General features: G+C 39.6%; 1 protein-coding gene across 19 annotated transcripts in view; it reads left to right on the forward strand.

Annotated features, from left to right (window-relative positions):
- The window catches only part of Arb2a (ARB2 cotranscriptional regulator A), a 464,298-nt gene that overhangs the window by 375,949 nt on the left and 67,156 nt on the right, over positions 1 to 21,193 (forward strand). The window contains exon 12 of one of the 19 annotated variants that reach the window (XM_063281478.1): positions 7,502 to 14,495. The exons of the other annotated variants lie outside the window; for them this stretch is intronic. Coding sequence (XP_063137548.1) covers positions 7,502 to 7,572 — 71 coding nt within the window. The 3' untranslated portion in view covers positions 7,573 to 14,495. Of the gene's footprint in view, positions 1 to 7,501; positions 14,496 to 21,193 lie in introns of those variants that run through there. 19 annotated transcript variants of the gene reach the window in all.

Genomic DNA, 21,193 nt, shown 5'->3' on the forward strand with positions numbered 1-21,193 from the left:
AAGGAACATAGTGATTTAATTGTTCCTAACACCAACCAGACATGAAATTCCAAATAGGCATGACAATTAAGACTTTGATTGTACATTATGAAAATTAAATGGGCTCATTATAGTCATGTCCAGTTGTCTTAAGAAACAGAATTGGCTACATTGTAAAACAACAAACTCTATCTTTTGAAGCATCCAAGTGAAGGTCTGGTGGCTACTTTTCTACCTTTTGTCTTGGTGCTGGGACTTAGCCCCAGGGCCTGTTGCTATCACTGAGCACCATCCCCAGCTGCTTTTGAAGAACTTGATAGAGGAAATCTCTGTACTTGGTCTGCTAGAGCAGGGAAGCTTTCATGTATTCCTGCTTCAGTTCTACCCCGTATGTTCCTTAAAGGGCATGAGTAAAGGAATAGATGATTAAATGATAGGAATGATGTACCTGCTGACTGAGTCCAGTAGTTTGATTTCATTGTTTTACAAAACAGTGGGAGTCAGAGTGATTTAAGGAGGAAAAGGGAGAGCCATGATGCCCTCAGCAGAGAAAGAGAGCAAACAAACCCAGGCCACAGGCACCTGTTAGTGTGAAGGCTGGTGAGTAAAGGAAACAAGTGTAAAGTGCTCAGGAAGCAAACCTAAGGAAAATGGGAAATGAACTTGTTTTGTTTTCGAGTAGGACTTCATATGAATTTTCAGAAACTGAAGTATTTTCTGTTTGTCTTACGTGAAAGAAGGGAAGAATAGAGAAGACAAGATTTTTTTTTAAATTCCAGTTTTCACTGATAAAGACTAATGACAGTTTTTAATGTTTAGTTTGACTGAGGAAGCATACTTACCAAGCTGTTTCTCCAAGGAGCAGAAGCCCTGGAAAAAAGGTAGTTTTTACTGTAAACCATTTAGCAGGCAAGAAAGGGAAAACTGAAGAAATAGAGGACACAAGAGTCACAGTATGATGTGACAAGAAAGTACACAGAAGGTTTAACAGTTGAAAAAAAGAAAATGTTCATTCAAAGTAGTAGAAATCTTGTCTCTAGACAGTTTCATGATTGACAGTTGTCAGCAGTCATCTTGCAAGGCAACATAAGGAGGGTGGTGGTATCTATAGATGACTAACATGTACAGTTAGTCACCTATGACTTTGCACCTTTCTCATTAAGTGTTAGGTGAGCAGATCAATTGCTTTTATGATTCTGTCCAGCCCTAGGGTATTTTCTAATGCCTTTTTTATTTACATATCATTAACTCAGCACTGTACAGCCAAAGATTTTAAATAAATCAAGTACTTCAGTTTGAAAGAGCTATTTTTTTTATCTAAGAACATGAGCCATGGTAGAAACTCAGGATAATTTGGAAAAGATCTTTAAATTTATTTTGTCGTTCGAGGCATAGAAATTTTTAGAGAACACTCCTGTGTGTGCAAATATGACAAGAGAATAGTGTCGCAGAAATGAATTAGTGCTTGCAGAAGTAAACAGAAGACCCTACCCTGTCAACTTTAAAGATATGACAGACAGATGGGAGAGCCAATGGGAAGCATCTAAAGAAGACACCCAAAGATAACAGTGTTACCTCAAAAACAGACCAGTAATCTACACAGGAAGTAAGATAGTAGGTTTGGTTCACTGGGAATGAAGTAATAGGAATTCTCATACATAGATGACATCTAGAGTAGGGAGACAGTACCAAGAGCCACTATAGACTGTAGGGAGAACTGTTGTTTGCTAAAACTATATGAAATGTCATTTCACCTAAATTCAGTTGTACATTTAGATCATTTTGAGTAATAAAGGATCTCCCAAGTAGAAGGGCCTGATCACTTCCTTGTCATTACAGTGTAACTGGGCATTTAATAATAGATTTCTAATGTTCTCAAACTATCTTTAGGCCATACAATTAGTTGAGGATTGTATATGACTACTGTTGTATCAGAAATTGTTATTTTGTATCATGTTATACAGGTATAAATGTGTCTGTGTCAGCATGTTTGCAAAGCAAACATTAACCAGGGGATTGCTTATCAGGAACCATGCATCTAACTTTCTGAACCAGTACCTTGTAAGACTTTACTTCACTATTCAATTGTTTAATTGAGTATTTTTTATTTACATTTCAAATGTTATCCTCTTTTCCACACCCAACCACCACCGCTTCCCAACTTCCAGCCCTGAGATTCCTCTACACTGGGGGTCCAGCCTTGGCAGGACTAAGGGCTTCTCCTCCCTCTGGTGACCAACAAGGCCATCTGCTACACATGCAGCTGGAGCCATGGGTCATTCCATGTATAGTCTTTGGGTAGCGGTTTAGTCACTGGGAGCTCTGTTTGGTTGGTATTGTTGTTCTTATGGGGTTGTAAACCCTTTTAGTCTTTTCTCTAACTCCTCCATGGGGACCTCATTCTCAGTTCAATGGTTGGCTACTAGCATTCGCCTCCGTATTTGTCATGTTCTGGTAGAACCTCTCAGGAGACAGCTATATCAGGCTCCTGTCAGCATGCATTCATCAACATCAGCAATATTGTCTGGGTTTGGTGGCTGTATGTATATGGGCTAGATCCCCAGGTGGGGCAGGCTCTGAATGGCCATTCCTTCAGTCTTTGGTCTAAACTTTGTCTCCATATCTCCTCCTATGAATATTTTATTCTGCCTTCTAAGAAGGACTGAAACATCCACACTTTAGTCATCCTTACTCTTGAGCTTCATGTGGTCTGTGGATTGAATATTGGGTAATACGAGCTTTTGGGCTAATATCCAGTAAGTGCATACCATGTGTGTTTTTCTGTGATTGGGTTACCTCAGTCATTATGTGCCTATGAATTTCATGAAGTCATTGCTTTTAATAGATAAGTAGTACTCCATAGTGTAGAAGTACCACATTTTCTGTATCCATTCCTCTGTTGAAGGATGGAAGGCTGCTATGGACATAGTTGGACCATCTTTTGGGTACATGCCCAAGAGAGGTATAGCTGGGTCCTTAGGTATTACTACTCCAATTTTCTGAGGAACCTCCAGACTGATTTTCAGAGTGGTTGTACCAGTTTGCAATCCCACCAAAAATGGAGGAGTGTTCCTCTTTCTCCACATCCTCGCCAGTATCTGTTGTCACCTGAGTTTTTGATCTTAGCCATTCTGACTGGTGTGAGGTGGAATCTCAGTGTTGTTTTGACTTGCAATTCCCTGATAACTAAGGATGCTGAACATCTCTTTGACTGCTTCTCAGACATTCAGTATTCCTCAGTGAAGAATTCTTGGTTTAGCTCTGTACTCCATTTTCTATTAGGGTGATTTGGCTCTCTGGAGTCTAACTTCTTGAGTTCTTTGTATACATTGGATATTAGCCCTGTACCGGATGTAGGATTGGAAAAGATCTTTTCCCAATCTGTTGGTTGCCATTTTGTCCTAATGGCAGTGTCCTTTATCTTACAGAAGCTTTGCAATTCTATTAGGTCCCATTTTCTCCAGTGCTCATGTGTTCAAGGCTCTTCTCCACTTGTTCTTGTATTAGTTTGAGTGAATCTGGTTTTATGTGGAGGTTCTTGATCCACTTGGACTTGAGGTTTATACAGGGTGATAAGAGTGGATCGATTTGCGTTCTACATGCTGACATCTAGTTGAACCAGCACCATTTGTTGAAAGTGCTATAATTTCCCAACTGGATGGTTTTAGCTCCTTTGTGAAAGATCAAGTGATCATAGGTATATGGGTTCATTTCTTGGTCTTCATTGATCTACCTGCCTGTCTGTATACCAATACCATACAGTTTTTATCACTATTGTTCTGTGATACAGCTTGAGGTCAAGGATGGTGATTCCCCCAGAAGCTCTTGTATTGTTGAGTATAGTTTTTGGGTTTCCTGGTTTTTTTTGTTATTCCAAATGATGAGCAAACTGTTCTTTCTAACTCTATGAAGAATTCAGTTAGAATTTTGATGGGGATTGCATTGAATCTGTAGATCGCTTTCAGCAAATGGCTATTTTTACAATGTTAATCGTGCCAATCCATGAGCATGGGAGATCTTTTCATTTTCTGAGCTCTTCTTCAAATTCTTTCTTCAGAAACTTGAAATTCTTGTCATACGGATCTTTCACTTGCTTGGTTAGAGTAACACCGAGGTATTTTATATTAATTGGGACTATCATAAGGGGTGTCAATTCCCTAATTTCTTTCTCTGCCTGTTTATCCTTTGAATAGAGGAAGGCTACTTAGTCATTTGAGTTATTTCCATATCCAGCCACTTTGCTGAAGTTGTTTATCATCTGTAGGAGTTCTCTGTTGGAACTTTTGGGGTCACTTAAGTATACTATCATATCATCTGCAAATAGTGATATTTTGACTTCTTACCAATTTATCCCTTTGACCTCCCTTTGTTGTCTGATTGTTCTGGCTAGGATTTCAAGTACTATATTGAAAAAGTTGGGAGAGAATGGGCAGTCTTGTCTAGTCCCTGATTTTAGTGGGATTACTTGAAGTTTCTCTGCAATTACTTTAATGTTAGCTACTGGTTTGCTGTATATTGTTTTTACTATGTTTACATATGGGCCTTGAATTCTGGATCTTTTCAAAACTTTTGACATGAAGGGGTATTGAATTTTGTCAAATGCTTCTCAGCATCTAATAAGATGACCATGTGGGGTTTTTTTTTTTGAGTTTGATTATATAGTGGATTATGTTGATGGATTTCCATATATTGAACCATCCCTGCATCCCTGGAATGAAGCTTACTTGATCATGATACATGATCGTTTTGATGTGTTCTTGCTAGATTTTTATTGAATGTTTTTGAGTCATTATTCATAATGAAAATTGATCTGAATTTCTCATTCTTTGTTGGGCCTTTGTGTGCTTTAGATAAAAGTATCTTTGTGGCATCATAGAAGGAATTTGGTAGTGTTCCTTCTGTTTCTATTTTGTGAAATAGTTTGGAGAGTATTGTTATTAGGCTGTCTATGAAGCTGTGATAGAATTCTGCACTAAACCCATCTAGTCTTGGGAGATCTTTAATAACTGCTCATATTTCTTCAGAAGTTATGAGACTGTTTAGAGGGTTTATCTAGTCCTGACTTAACTTTGGTACCTGGTATCTGTCAAGAAAATTGTCGATTTCATCCAGATTTTCCTGTAGTTCTCTTAATATATATGTTACTTTGATTTCTTAATTCTTTTAACAAGCCCAAAGCCAATTTTCTCTTTACTCAAGAAAGGAATGGGGGTTGGGGAGCAACAGTGACCACAGCCCGGGGTCCCTTGGCTGAAGTCCAACTTGCTGCTTGTTTGGCCACACTGAGTTCCACGTCACTGAGCTGGTATGCTGCGGTGCCTCTGCTCTTTGCTGACCTTGTGGTCACCACGACTCCCACTTCTTTCTTGGTGTTTTCCTTGTAATCTACTTCTGCATGTCCTGTGCTTCTGCACCAATATGAAAAGATAACGACTTCTGCAGTCTGTCATCTGCTGCTGTAGCCCAGCATCCTCAGTGGGGGATTTCCCCTTAGTGCTGTATCATATGTTTCACTTGTAAGAAAAATTTCAGTTTTGGAAACATAAATAAGTATGTATTTCAAAATATTATCATAAATAGAACACATTTATCTGACCTAGAGAGTACATTTAAGCCTTCATCTAGAGAAATAGTGCCCTATAAATGGCTGATTATACTGTACGTAGGGAATAAGAGTGCCTTCTTCTAAATAAACTCAATTATGGAATAAGGCGGAACTTCAATTCCAAATTTATGGACTTCATTCTGTTGTAGTTTCTTTCCATTGAAGAATGCACATCTCTGTCATAAATGTACTGCAGACGAACAGCAGTCATTGAGGGTCATTGAAAATATAGGGAACATAATGTTTCCTGTTCTTTTGTTAAACCTAGCATATTGATTTTCTTTTGCACAGCTTGCAGCACAGAACTGTGATATATAGCTATGGCAAGAAAAGCTAACCACATGTGAATTTGTTAAGTGCTACTGGATTAGCAGAAATTGTCTGACTGAGCAAATAGCAAGATTTGACTTCCTCAGGAACTCTTTATGACTTAATCAATTAAAATAACAAGTTTTGGCTTTCTTGCTTAGAATAAATCATTAGCAAAAATCATTTTCTCTTTATCACTTGCTTATTTGAATTCATTTTTGCTTCTCTATTTTAAGCAAACTAAATAAACATTTAGAATCTTAACTAAGAACTCAGAGTCAAATGTAGGAAGTCACAAACACAATAAATGCGACCTAGTGTTTTAGCAATGGTTTTAAAATTTTGGGAACTAATTTTCAGTTTTCATTCAGTTTTTCCATATATCTTTTCTAACAGCCCTTGTATGTCTACATTTTCTATTTCCCTGAGACTCAGTGTAATCAAAGTACAAAACCTATTAGCAATGACTTCAGTGAAGAGCTGTTGTCCTTCTCTTATCATAATTTAAAAAAAGAAAACTTTCTTGAATATGTCCATTTCATAGTTGGCTTATATGGCTTCAGAGTAGAGAGGGAGGAAGGAGATCCAAGATCAGTGAAGTGAATTTCTGAGGATCAGGGCTTGCAACCCCATAAGAAAACAATACCAACAAACCAAAGCTCCCAGGGACTAAACCACTCCCCAAAGACATGAACAGACCCATGGCTCCAGCTGCATATGTAGCAAAAAATGGCCTTGTTGGGAACAATGAGAGGAGAAGCCCTCCCAAGGCTGAATCCCCCAGAGTAGGGGAATGTCAGAGTTGGAGGAGGCAGGAAGGGATGGGTGGTTGTGTGGGGGAACACCCTCATAGTAGAAGGGGGAGGGAGAGGGGGGTTTATGGGCTGGAATCCAGGAAAGGGAATACATTTGAAATGTAAATAAAAATTCCAATAAAAAAAAGAAAAAGAAAAAAAAGAAGTGCTAATGTATCATCTGGTGTGGGTATAGAGTTCTCTTGGAAACATAAATTTCTCAATTGCTACAGAGTAAAACTGTCTTTTGAAAGCTAGAAAGACTTCATAATATTATACCAGGTAATTTATCACCTGTATTGTCTAAAAGTACTTATATGTCTCTGTATATAGAATTCTGTTTTAACAAAATTTGGCTATTCTAACTAGAGGAGTTCATTGAAAAGTGTAGACTTTGGGTTCATGCACGTGCTTCTTTGATTGGCCATGTTAATCCAGCTGTGATATGTTGTTGCTGCTGCTGCTGCTGTTGTTGTTGCTGCTGCTGCTGCTGCTGTTGTTGTTGTTGTTTGAAAGGTCTTTACAATGAAGCGATTTTTATGTTTTAAAATAACATATATTTTCTCCTCCCTCAAAAAATTCTTTGGAAGAATTTCATTTTTAATGTTAATCAATATGCTTTTGTTACTTTTAAACAGGAAATTACATGCCAAATTCATTAGAAGACAATCTTTTTTAAATAATCTGGTAGAAGCATAAGGCACAAGTTGTTTACATAATAAAATGGATAGGGAGGGGGCTAGAGCAGAGAAGAAAGTGCCACTGGCTTGTGTTAGGTGACACTGTGCCCTGCTTGTCTAATTTGATTACACAGAGCCCCCCGAAGCCTCAGGCAAAGCTGATTTTAGCTGTAATCAGCTCTTAACCTTTGGAAAACCAGCATAAACACTACCTAGCAGTGGTAATTATGGTGCTCTGCTATTCACTCCAAACTGCAAAGGTAAGAATGTACTACTGTAGTAACACATGTTATGGCCAAATGTAACAACATGACTTAAGGGGATTGCCAGTGAATGCATTCTGCATCAGAAATAAATTTGAAATTAATAACTTAAAAGTGCATTTTCTAAAATATTAGTGTAGTTTTCAAGTTCTGTTCATAAGTGATAAAAATCGTGTACTTCATCTTTCCTAGCTTCAAATTGACACGTCTCTATAAATTCTTGTTATTTCAGATATGTATATAAAATTAAATCTTAGAATTATAAGAGTATTTGTAGATTTCTTTCATTTTTAAAATAACCAAAACTGGTTGTAATATCCATGTAAGTAAAATCTTGGCTCACTTTTATTGGCAGTAAAAATTCATTAGAGAAGGAATAGAATTTTTTATATAGTTAAATAGTGTACTGTAGTTATATAGGCAAGAGCCTAACTTTTTTTTATTTAAAACAAGAACTCTTAGTACAAGAGTTGTGCCATATGGGAAATTAATATGTAAGATGATTTCACTGCCTATAGTTGGTATGACTCTGGTTAAAGACATAACTAATGAGGTAAAGAACCATAAACAGGGAGTAGGATACCTTTCAAGGTTGGATCTTCAAAGTCATATTTGGTGGGGAAATATAGAAATATTCTCCTGAGTAGAGGTTACAGAAGACCAAGAGAGAGAAGTTATGGAGCTGTAAGCTATAGCCTCTGTTGACAGGCTTCTGTACCAGCAAATCTACCTCAAATTTCATGTTCTGTGAAAGACATCATCTTAAGCCCCAGCAGTGAACATTATAAACTGTTCACAGTATGCATTAACTCCAAATTAAGAGGGATAGTTTAAGTTAGAATCTAATGTGATGCATGAAGATCTAAGAAATCACCCATATACATTATAGTTATGTTGTATGATATACATTATACATATACATTATAGTCTGTGTTGTATGATATACATTATACATACACATTATAGTCTGTGTTGTATGCTGTGGTTTGCTCTGCACTTGCACCTGCAGGCAGAGAGGCCCCTAGAGATCGTGAGGCATCAAAGAACATTCATGGGCAGCAAGGCTACTATCTCTGACCAGGTTGGCAGTGCAATGGATACAGCTGCCCTCATTTATAAGTACCTTCAATTTATTAATATAAGTATCATTTAAAAGGAATTTAAAATGCTTTATGTCCGTAGTGCTGTGAGACAAGTAAAGCAAGCTATCTAACAGCTAGATATCTTGTGGCTCCTTATAAACATATTTTAATTGTTTTTCTATCTTGAAATCAGTGTGATGGGTGTCTTTTTAGATTATTTGTGTTTTATAAAATTTCTCATTCCTTTTTAAGGGAACTTTTATTCAAAGTGCTATTGATTTTATAACAAAAAGTGCAATTGTGTAGCAGCAGCCTGACATAGACAGGAAGGGGTTGCTGACGCTGGAGACCACTAATACAGAAGTTCCAATTGACCTTGGTCCTTTGAGCCACCCTCAGAGCTAAGGGATCACTGTCCCTGCAGCCCTAGAATGCTCTTGTTATCACTGTGCACATATGATTTTAAAGAAAGTAGTACATGACTCACTGTTTTAGAAGTTTTACAGTAAGAAAATGCTTCCCAGAATTCAATACTTCTCTAAACAACAGTTTCATGCTGGCAAGGATGTGGAGAAAGAGGAACACTCCTCCATTGTTAGTGGGATTGCAAGCTGTTACAACCACTCTAGAAATCAGTCTGGTGTTTCCTCAGAAAATTGAACATAGTGCTACCTGAGGATCCAGCTATACAACTCCTGAGCATATACCCAAAAGATGCTCCAACATACAACAAAGACACGTTCTACTATGTTCATAGCAGCCTTATTTATAATAGCCAGAAGCTGGAAAGAACACAAATGTCCTTCGACAGAGGAATGGATACAGAAAATGTGGTCCATTTACACAATGGAGTACTACTCAGCTGTCAAAAACAATGACTTCATGAAATTCATAGGCAAATGGATGGAACTAGAAAATGTCATCCTGAGTGAGGTAACCCAATCACAAAAAAGCACACATGGTATGCATCCACTGATAAGTGGATATTAGCCCAAAAGCTTGAATTACAGAAAATACAATCCACAGACCACATGAAGCTCAAGAAGATGGATGACTAATGTGTGGATGCTTGAGTCCTTCTTAGAAGACACAATAAAAATATTCATAGGAGGAGATAGAGAGACAAAGTTTAGAACAGAGAATGAAGGAATGGCCATTCAGAGCCTGCCCCACCTGGGGATCCAGTCCATATATATACAGCCACCAAAACTAGATAATATTGATGAAGCCAAGAAGTGCCTGCTGGCAGGAGCCTGATATAGCTGTTTCCTGAGAGGCTCTGCCAGAGCATGACAACTACAGAGGCAAATGCTAACAGCCAACCATTGAACTGAGAACAAGGTCCCCACTGGAGGAGTTTGAAAAAGGTTCGAAGGAGCTGAAGGGGCTTTCAACCCCATAAAAACAATAATACCAACCAACCAGAGCTCTCAGGGAGTAAACCACTACCCAAAGACTACACATGGACACACCCATGGCTCCAATTCTATATGTAGCAGAGGATGCCTTGTTGGGCACCAAAGGGAGGAGAAGCCCTTGGTCCTGCCAAGGCTGGATCCCCCAATGTAAGGGAATGCCAGGACAGGAAGTAGGGGTGGGAAGGGGGAACACCCTCATGAAAGAAGGTGAGGGGGATGAGATAGGGGGCTTATGGATGGAAAATCAGGAAAAGGAATACATTTAAAATGTAAATAAAAAATATCCAATTTAAAAAAAAATGTATGTGGACCCGCGGATCCCGGCCCGCAGCAGCTCTCTGCTCCCAAACCCCGTGGGAGAGAGACCTCACCGCCTGATCAGGTGGGCACTCCTGAGACTGCAGAGGGGAGGAGACCACCAACACTGCCCACCCCTGCCCACATCACTGGCCCAAGAGGCAACTGTATAAGGTCTCTGGGTTCCCGTAGGGGAGGGCCCGGGAGCAGCAGGACCCCTGCGCCTGAGACACCACCGGAACCTGAAGGAAACAGACCGGATAAACAGTTCTCTGCACCCAAATCCCGTGGGAGGGAGAGCTGAACCTTCAGAGAGGCAGACACACCTGGGAGACCAGAAGAGACTGCACTCTGTGCGCATCCAGACGCCAGAGGAAAACACCAAACTTCATCTGGAACCCTGGTGCACGGAGGCTCCCGGAAAGAGCGGCGCAGATCTTCCCGGTTGCTGCCGCCACGGAGAGGACTTAGGCAGTGCCCCACGAGCAAACTTGAGCCTTGGAACCACAGGTAAGACCAACTTTTCCCCTGCAAGAAACCTGCCTGGTGAACTCAAGACACAGGCCCACAGGAACAGCTGAAGACCTGTAGAGAGGAAAAACTACACGCCCGAAAGCAGAACACTCTGTCCCCATAACTGGCTGAAAGAAAACAGGAAAACAGGTCTACAGCACTCCTGACACACAGGCTTATAGGACAGTCTAGCCACGGTCAGAAATAGCAGAACAAAGTAACACTAGAGATAATCTGATGGCGAGAGGCAAGCGCAGGAACCCAAGCAACAGAAACCAAGACTACATGGCATCATCGGAGCCCAATTCTCCCACCAAAGCAAACACTGAATATCCAAACACACCAGAAAAGCAAGATCTAGTTTCAAAATCATATTTGATCATGATGCTGGAGGACTTCAAGAAAGACATAAAGAACTCCCTTAGAGAACAAGTAGAAGCCTACAGAGAGGAATCGCAAAAATCCCTGAAAGAATACCAGAAAAACACAATCAAACAGTTGAAGGAATTAAAAATGGAAATAGAAGCAATCAAGAAAGAACACATGGAAACAACCTTGGACATAGAAAATCAAAAGAAAAGACAAGGAGCTGTAGATACAAGCTTCACCAACAGAATACAAGAGATGGAAGAGAGAATCTCAGGAGCAGAAGATTCCATAGAAATCATTGACTCAACTGTCAAAGATAATGTAAAGCGGAAAAAGCTACTGGTCCAAAACATACAGGAAATCCAGGACTCAATGAGAAGATCAAACCTAAGGATAATAGGTATAGAAGAGAGTGAAGACTCCCAGCTCAAAGGACCAGTAAATATCTTCAACAAAATCATAGAAGAAAACTTCCCTAACCTAAAAAAAGAGATACCCATAGGCATACAAGAAGCCTACAGAACTCCAAATAGATTGGACCAGAAAAGAAACACCTCCCGTCACATAATTGTCAAAACACCAAACGCACAAAATAAAGAAAGAATATTAAAAGCAGTAAGGGAAAAAGGTCAAGTAACATATAAAGGCAGACCTATCAGAATCACACCAGACTTTTCGCCAGAAACTATGAAGGCCAGAAGATCCTGGACTGATGTCATACAGACCCTAAGAGAACACAAATGCCAGCCCAGGTTACTGTATCCTGCAAAACTCTCAATTAACATAGATGGAGAAACCAAGATATTCCATGACAAAACCAAATTTACACAATATCTTTCTACAAATCCAGCACTACAAAGGATAATAAAGGGTAAAGCCCAACATAAGGAGGCAAGCTATACCCTAGAAGAAGCAAGAAACTAATCATCTTGGCAACAAAACAAAGAGAAGAAAAGCACACAAACATAACCTCACATCCAAATATGAATATAACGGGAAGCAATAATCACTATTCCTTAATATCTCTCAACATCAATGGCCTCAACTCCCCAATAAAAAGACATAGATTAACAAACTGGATACGCAATGAGGACCCTGCATTCTGCTGCCTACAGGAAACACACCTCAGAGACAAAGACAGACACTACCTCAGAGTGAAAGGCTGGAAAACAACTTTCCAAGCAAATGGTCAGAAGAAGCAAGCTGGAGTAGCCATTCTAATATCAAATAAAATCAATTTTCAATTAAAAGTCATCAAAAAAGATAAGGAAGGACACTTCATATTCATCAAAGGAAAAATCCACCAAGATGAACTCTCAATCCTCATCTTCGGTTGGTTTATATACAAGTGTGCAATTTCTAGGCTTGAAAGTAAAATGATGCTATCTGGTGCTGGATAGAGGAGCCTTATTTTTTATTATGGCAGCTTGCTATTTTTGTAACATGGTAATTTGGTTGAACACAATAAAGTACAGTAGTAACTGATCTCCCCTTCTTCCTGGATGAGTGAGGAGATGATTAAATGTTGATGTCAGCATCCTTGGGCATATTCAGATGAGCTTCTGCTTCTGTTGAAAAGGATGCTGTGTTTGATTGTGGTCCGAAGCTTTGAAGCACTACTTGGCATCTCCTTCCTTGGAGGTCTCACTGTTTAAACATAACAGATTTGATAGCTTGTTGGTAAGGTGAGGTCCAGCTTGTCTCCACTAGGTCATCGTCATGTGAATCCGGTGGTTATACGGTTTTGTTCTAGGGATATTTCATTTTTTTAATAACGGTTTTAGCTGACATTCATGGAGAGAATGAATCCTTAGAACTGTGCCACTAGTGAAAGGAAATCCTGTCTAGAGTATGTTTCTTTACAAAGCTGTGTCACACCATCCTTTGGGCCCTCTGCTGGAAAAGTAGAATCAAGTCTCAAATAATGCCTTTTAAATTGTATCCTCTAGTATTATAGATGTAGGACAGTACTGTATCATACCTCTGTGGATGTAAAATAGCTTGTACCTGCTTTATGATACGTAGTAGTGACCGTGCTTTATCAGAGCTGTTTTTAATGATGTTGCTCAGAATGTTTTCTTTCCAGATGATGATTGAGAAGCTAATTTAAAAAAAAATGGTGCCAGGTACCACAAGAGTAACAGAACTGTGCTGTTTTCTCGGGTTTTGTTTTTTTTACTTTTTTTTTTTTAATGGAGTGTGCTGGATGTCTCTACAGTTTTGTTCAGATGACTGCAGAACCTGGAAAAGCTGTTGCTGCTGTTGATGCATAACACACTGCTATTATTGGTCTTTTTATATAAATATAAATATATATATATACAGATATATAATTTGAATTTTTTGAAACTTTAGCTGTGCTGTCAACTTTGGAAAAAAGTATCCCCGTTTATTGTGTTGAGTTGGCACTGTACAGAAATTAACAGCCATATTGGGTCTAGAAATGTTGAACTTAAGTTTTTTCCATTTGTACAGGGGTAACACACTGTATTAAATATGTACGGTCTTATCTCCGTGGGTTTGATTACAAAAACTAATAAAGTATTCTCTAAATTTAAAAAAAAATGTATGTGAGCTAAAAAGAAGAAGACAAGAAGAAGGAGGAGGAGGAGGAGGAAGAGGAGGAGGAGGAGAGGAGGAAGAGGAAGAGGAAGAGGAAGAAGAAGAAGAAGAAGAAGAAGAAGAAGAAGAAGAAGAAGAAGAAGAAGAAGAAGAAGAAGAAGAAGAAGAAGAAGAAGAAGAAGAAGAAGAAGAGGGAATTTAATTTTGTCATAGGGTTCCATCCATTTGTTTCATTTTCTTCTCTCTTCTCTCAAAGGTCAGGTTTCAGAAAATGTACACAACTTTATGCTACATTTAGAGTATGTGTGCTGAGAAACCTACCAGATTGAGGGTTTCTTAAGTGCACTGTCCAAAATCACCAGGCGTGCTTGAAATTAGTCATTCTTGTCAGAATGCACGTTCCTAGTGCCTGACTCTTATCTGAAGGTGCCAGAGCATATGTTTTAGCACCAAGAAGTGTAAGGTAACAGCGAGAGGGTATTTGATTGCTGTAACCTATATTTTTTTCTTGTAGCTACCTAATTCAGGTCAAAAATGGGTTAAAATATATGCAGAATGAATAAAAGTGTTTAAAGAGAAAATATTCCAGATAATGTGGATCATTTTGTCTTATTTAATATACAGGTCGATCTATTAAATTAGTACCTCTCATACAGGACACTGCACTCCAGGAAAACGGCTCTCCAGGAAGTCCAGGAAACAAGTTCTCGTTTATGTCATGTCTGTCCAAATTACAGTTAATCCTCCAGACACTAGTCCCCTTAGTTTTTATCCTTACTCAAAGATTGCTAATTTAGTAAGTAACAGTATGTGGGTAACCATCAATGAGATGCAGCTAACAAAAACCACTTAGTGTTTTCTGATTAATATAAGCTCTTACTACTTGATTCTGTGTTATAATTCTGTTCATTAATCATAATTAGGGCCTCAATTGCATGGTAAACTGAAACCTGTGCTGATTACCACATGGAGGAGTGCAGACCCAATATCATCTAGTTTCTCAGAGGAGCCCAAAATCTGTATGATTATTTGAAATTCATTTGACATAAGAATTGCTATGAAACACATGTGTGACAGTGAACACCTTTAGTCCCAACACTTATGATGCAGAGGCAAGCAAGTTGGAGTTCAGCCAGGGATCTCTATGTAGATGAAAGGTCTACACAGTGAGTGACAGGTCTGCCAGGACTACATAATAAGACCCAGTCCTGTGTGTGTGTGTGTGTGTGTGTGTGTGTGTGTGTGTGTGTGTGTGTGTGTAAAAGGAACTGCAGCTAACTAGAAACTTCAAAACTGTAATATAGGTTAAATAAAGTAACTGTCATAAAACAGGCTCATAGGCTGGCAGCTTGTACAGTCTGACAGGAAAAAATAGTCTGGGCCCATTGTGATGACAGCCTCTGCCTGGCTTTTTATCGTGTATCTCTTGCACATGAAAGAATGCATCATGAGCTCCCCAGATGGCTCTCTTCATGGTGCCACTGTAAAACTCTAAGGTTGTATGCTTTATTGGGAATTGCACTGACCCCAACATCTGTGAACCATAGTTCTCAAGCTTGAGTCTTAAACCTCTCACAGGTTAGCCAGGCTCAGGTCTCAATTTTTCATATGTATTGACTCAGTAAATTCCTTTGGATATTTTTATTTTTAAAATTTAGATAAGTCAGCCACCTAACTTGCATAGTTCTATTTCATTTCTTGAAAATTTTAGACAAAGCAAATATATTCCCTCATTCTTTCCTCTCTTATTTTTCCAGAATTATAAATGTATGCTTTTGAGAATATCTATTACTATTCAGATGACTGGATAGTGTCCACCTCACTAAGGCATAGCCTAACCAACACATACTGAATTGAACTGTTACAAGCTTTAAGAAAGGGTGCCTATAATGCCCAGCTTTCAATTTCAGTAGTAATTGTTTTTATTCATGTATTTCGCCCTCAGAATAATAAAATCAGAAAGATTCATTCATGATGATATTTGTATTAAGGTAGAAGGTTACATAGCAGTGCACTGGGACTCCTTGCAGTGCCTTCACAGCATCATGCACATGCTGTCACCTCTCAATTTCAGACTTCTTCCTTTAACACCCAAAACAAATCCCCTAGCCCTATTCAGTCACGCAGGCCATGCCTCTTCCCTCCCAGGTCATCCACCTTGTGATCTGTGTGTGCACTGGTGGCGTTGTGTAGAAATGGAAGTCTACCAGACACTTGCTTTACATGCTGGCTTTTTTTCCCTCATGTCCTCAAGGCTCTCCCACCCTGTAGTATGTGTCAATTCCTCATTATGTTTTGTGCTGAACAATGTTATTTTGTGAAAATATACCACACTTAGCACTCCTAAACTGAAAGGCATTTAGATTATTTTCTTTTTTATTGTTATAGATCATATGGACATTCATACTTTTGTTTCAACTATATTCAGTTTTTTAAAGAAGGAATTGTTCCTGTGTCATATAATATTTCCATGAGCCAAAAACATCCAATGGAAAAAAGATAGCATTTTCAGCAAATGGTGCTGGTTCAACTGGAGGGCAACATGTAGAAGAATGCAGATCGATCCATGCTTATCACCCTGTACAAAGCTTAAGTCCAAGTGGATCAAGGACCTCCACATCAAACCAGATACACTCAAACTAATAGAAGAAAAACTAGGGAAGCATCTGGAACACATGGGCACTGGAAAAAATTTCCTGAACAAAACACCAATGGCTTATGCTCTAAGATCAAGAATCGACAAATGGGATCTCATAAAACTGCAAAGCTTCTGTAAGGCAAAGGACACTGTGGTTAGGACAAATCGGCAACCAACAGATTGGGAAAAGATCTTTACCAATCCTACAACAGATAGAGGCCTTATATCCAAAATATACAAAGAACTCAAGAAGTTAGACCGCAGGGAAACAAATAACCCTATTAAAAAATGGGGTTCAGAGCTAAACAAAGAATTCACAGCTGAGGAATGCCGAATGGCTGAGAAACACCTAAAGAAATGTTCAACATCTTTAGTCATAAGGGAAATGCAAATCAAAACAACCCTGAGATTTCACCTCACACCAGTGAGAATGGCTAAGATCAAAAACTCAGGTGACAGCAGATGCTGGCGAGGATGTGGAGAAAGAGGAACACTCCTCCATTGTTGGTGGGATTGCAGACTGGTAAAACCATTCTGGAAATCAGTCTGGAGGTTCCTCAGAAAATTGGACATTGAACTGCCTGAGGATCCAGCTATACCTCTCTTGGGTATATACCCAAAAGATGCCTCAACATATAAAAGAGACACGTGCTCCACTATGTTCATCGCAGCCTTATTTATAATAGCCAGAAAATGGAAAGAACCCAGATGCCCTTCAACAGAGGAATGGATACAGAAAATGTGGTACATCTACACAATGGAATATTACTCAGCTATCAAAAACAACGAGTTTATGAAATTCGTAGGCAAATGGTTGGAACTGGAAAATATCATCCTGAGTGAGCTAACCCAATCACAGAAAGACATACATGGTATGCACTCATTGATAAGTGGCTATTAGCCCAAATGCTTGAATTACCCTAGATCCCTAGAACAAACGAAACTCAAGACGGATGATCAAAATGTGAATGCTTCACTCCTTATTTAAATGAGGAAAAAGAATACCCTTGGCAGGGAAGGGAGAGGCAAAGATTAAAACAGAGACTGAAGGAACACCCATTCAGAGCCTGCCCCACATGTGGCCCATACATATAGAGCCACCCAATTAGACAAGATGGATGAAGCAAAGAAGTGCAGACCGACAGGAGCCGGATGTAGATCTCTCCTGAGAGACACAGCCAGAATACAGCAAATACAGAGGCGAATGCCAGCAGCAAACCACTGAACTGAGAATAGGTCCCCTATTGAAGGAATCAGAGAAAGAACTGGAAGAGCTTGAAGGGGCTCGAGACCCCAAAAGTACAACAATGCCAAGCAACCAGAGCTTCCAGGGACTAAGCCACTACCTAAAGACTATACATGGACTGACCCTGGACTCTGACCCCATAGGTAGCAATGAATATCCTAGTAAGAGCACCAGTGGAAGGGGAAGCCCTGGGTCCTGCTAAGACTGAACCCCCAGTGAACTAGTCTATGGGGGGAGGGCGGCAATGGGGGGAGGGTTGGGAGGGGAACACCCATAAGGAAGGGGAAGGGGGAGGGGGGTGTTTGCCTGGAAACCGGGAAAGGGAATAACACTCGAAATGTATATAAGAAATACTCAAGTTAATAAAAAAAATAATAATATTTCCATGTATAACTTTTTGAGGAATCCATAAATATTTTTTCTGGGCGAATTTCTTTTATTTTTTTCTTTTGGTTTCAAGACAGGGTTTCCTTGAGCAGTCCTCACTATACTGGAACTCACTCTGTAAACCAACTAGGCTGGCCTCAAACTCACAGAAATCCACCTGTCTCTGCTTCCCCAGTGTTGGGTGGGATTAAGGCATGTGCCACCACTGCTTTCATTAAAAATGTTACAACCTGTTTATGGGGGCTGGGGGAGAGAATAGTTTAGCTCAAGGACCTCCAGACTCCTAAACTCACACCAAACCATATATACACAAGTGCAGGTTAGTGGTTATTTGCATGTACATGCATAAGGAAATTATCTAATCTCAGTTTCAAAAGGTTGTTTCAATATAAATTTCTCTATAGGTTTAATTAGATTTTCACTCTAGGTCTATTATTAACTCTGACCTATATTTGCTTAATTAAATAGTAAGATATGGAAGGTTAGTAATTAGAGTTTGATAATTTTTAATACACCTGAACAAGGAGTTCTCCCATACAATTACACACACAGTTGTGCACACTTACACACACACACACACACACACACACACACAATTTTGCTAAGTTTTCTCTTCAGTTGATCAGGACAAATGCTTTACCCTATAATTTAGAAGCATGATACTAGGAAATGTCAGACCCTGATCTGATGTGTCTTAAAATAGTTATAAATTATGGAGGTACCATCCAAGCTCTCAATAGCTATGTTTTAGATTTGCTAGTGTGTTCCTGAAAAGATCAACAAATCTCTATTAGAACGTGTTCCAATATGCTTCTCAATGATTGCCAGCTCTTTTGTTTAAAATGCTTATATAATTAAAATATCTATGAAGTTTGTAAAGTGCATAAGAAAATAAAATATTGGACCTTATAAAATACAAAAATATTTTTAGTCTATTTGGTTCAGCTTTAAGATCTTAGCCTATGATTAGTCCCTTCATGGAGCTAAAATATTTGTAGCTGGAATTAGGCCAAATCTACTACCAGCGTGTATTTAACTTAGATTGTATGCATTCAAACCCTGACATTTGCATGGTCTTTTCATGCATCTGAATTTCTTCTGGCATAAAGAACAGTAATATTTAGCAATGGAAACCTTGCTCTCCTCTCAGTAGAATCTACTGGGAAGCCAAGCCAGAAAGCACATGGCTGCCTGTGGGTGAAGGCCTGACCTGACCACTCCCTGGTGTGTTGAAGAGGCCGTGCCATCTCAGCGCAAACCTGGGTGAGGAAGGTAGCTACCACTGCAGTGTCTCCCCAGAGAGCCAAGGATAGCTCATTCTGGCGTCACAAGGCCTAAAGCAAACTGTGAATAGCAGATGTCAGTTAACAAGAATAGCCAGAGAAAAGCCATGGGAAAACTACCAGATGCCTCTATCAAAACAAAACAAGAGGTGCCTAGTGCCAGCTGTGTCATGTGCTGTGGTACACTGAACCTCTCTTAGACCTTCATCCTTACCTCCAGACTTGACAACAAAAAGACAATCAGACAAACTTACTGGGACACAACTTCATCTTCCTCACATCTCTCCAAGCCAGTACCGGAGAAGTGCAAACCATCCCGAAAGCACTAATGAGCAAAACTATTCCAAACCCAGGAAAAGTATCAGGCTTTCCAGGCTCCTCTAAACAACTTCTGTTCTGCTTCGGTCCTCGTCCACTCCCAAAGGAACAGCAATCAGAGGAGAAGATGGTGGTATCTTTTCTGCTTTAGGAAGGAAATGGCCTTCCCTCAGTTTTATAAAGGTCTTTAAGGGACTGGAAAGATGGATCAGTGGTTAAGGAGCAGTTGCTACTTCTACATAGGAACTGAGTTTGAACATGAGAAGTGAATTTGCTGCTCTTGCACAGGAACTGAGTTTGAATCCCAACATAAATGTCTTTCATCAGAGCAGGTATCACCCTGTTACTTTCCAGGCAGCAAGATCTTCCAGAAAGGCCTGTCACTGCTCTGTAGGTATGAGTCCAAGGCCTTCAGTCTCAAAGTTCTTGGGTAAAAGCTCAGCAGTGAGCAGGCAAGCTCATCTCATCACAGTAGTGTTAGCACAGGCAGAAGCAAGAGCATCATTTTTTTTATTGAAAATAGAGGGGTTTTGTACAGTATATTCTGATCACTTTTCCCTTCTCCCAGTTCATCCAGCTCTTCACCACCTCCCCACCTGCCCAAATCCATACCTTTTTTTCTGTCTTTCAGATAATAATAACAATAATAATAATAATAATAATAAATTACAAGAAAAACATAGATTCAGAGACACACATTCACACAGAGAGAAATCTCACAAAATTACAAAACAAGAAACCATAAAGTATAAGACAGAGACCTATAAAGTTAAAAAAACAACCCAAAGCATTATGAGACAAAAATCCTACAAAAATACCATTGAGTTTGCTTTGTGTTGACCATCTTTTACAGGGCATGGGGCCTGCTCTTAAGTGAGGTTTGTATATCCATTGAGACTTCACTGAAGAAAAATACTTTTCCTTCACAAGTGGTTATCAACTGAAGATACCGTCTGTGTTAGGGTTCGAGGCTTGTGCCCACTTCTTTCAGCACTGGGACCCCACCTAGCTTAGCTTTCTGCAGGTCACGTACATGCTGCCACAGTCGGAGTTCACGTGTACACCATCCCTACGATGTCTAAAGGCCGCCTGCATCTCCACAGGCCCTCACGACTGTCTGCCTCCCCCTCCACAGGCTTCCCAGAGCCCTGAAAAGAAGGATTTGATGGAGACATCCCATTTATGACTGAGGTTCCAAGATACCTCTCTCTGCATATTGTCTCTGTAGTTCTCTGTATTTGCCCCCATCTACTACAGGGGAAGCTTCTCTGATGATGGCTGACCAGGCCACTGATTTATGAGTATAGCAAAATGCCATGAGTTATTTTATTGCCACAGTATTATTTGGTTTTGCCATAGGTCCCTAGTCTCAGGTCTTGGCTCCATCTCATAGATTGGTCCTTAAGTCCAATCAGATAAGAGTTGGCCACTCCCACAAATTTTGTGCCAC

This window comes from Rattus norvegicus, chromosome 2 (assembly GCF_036323735.1).
Source record: "Rattus norvegicus strain BN/NHsdMcwi chromosome 2, GRCr8, whole genome shotgun sequence".
NCBI lineage: Eukaryota > Metazoa > Chordata > Mammalia > Rodentia > Muridae > Rattus > Rattus norvegicus.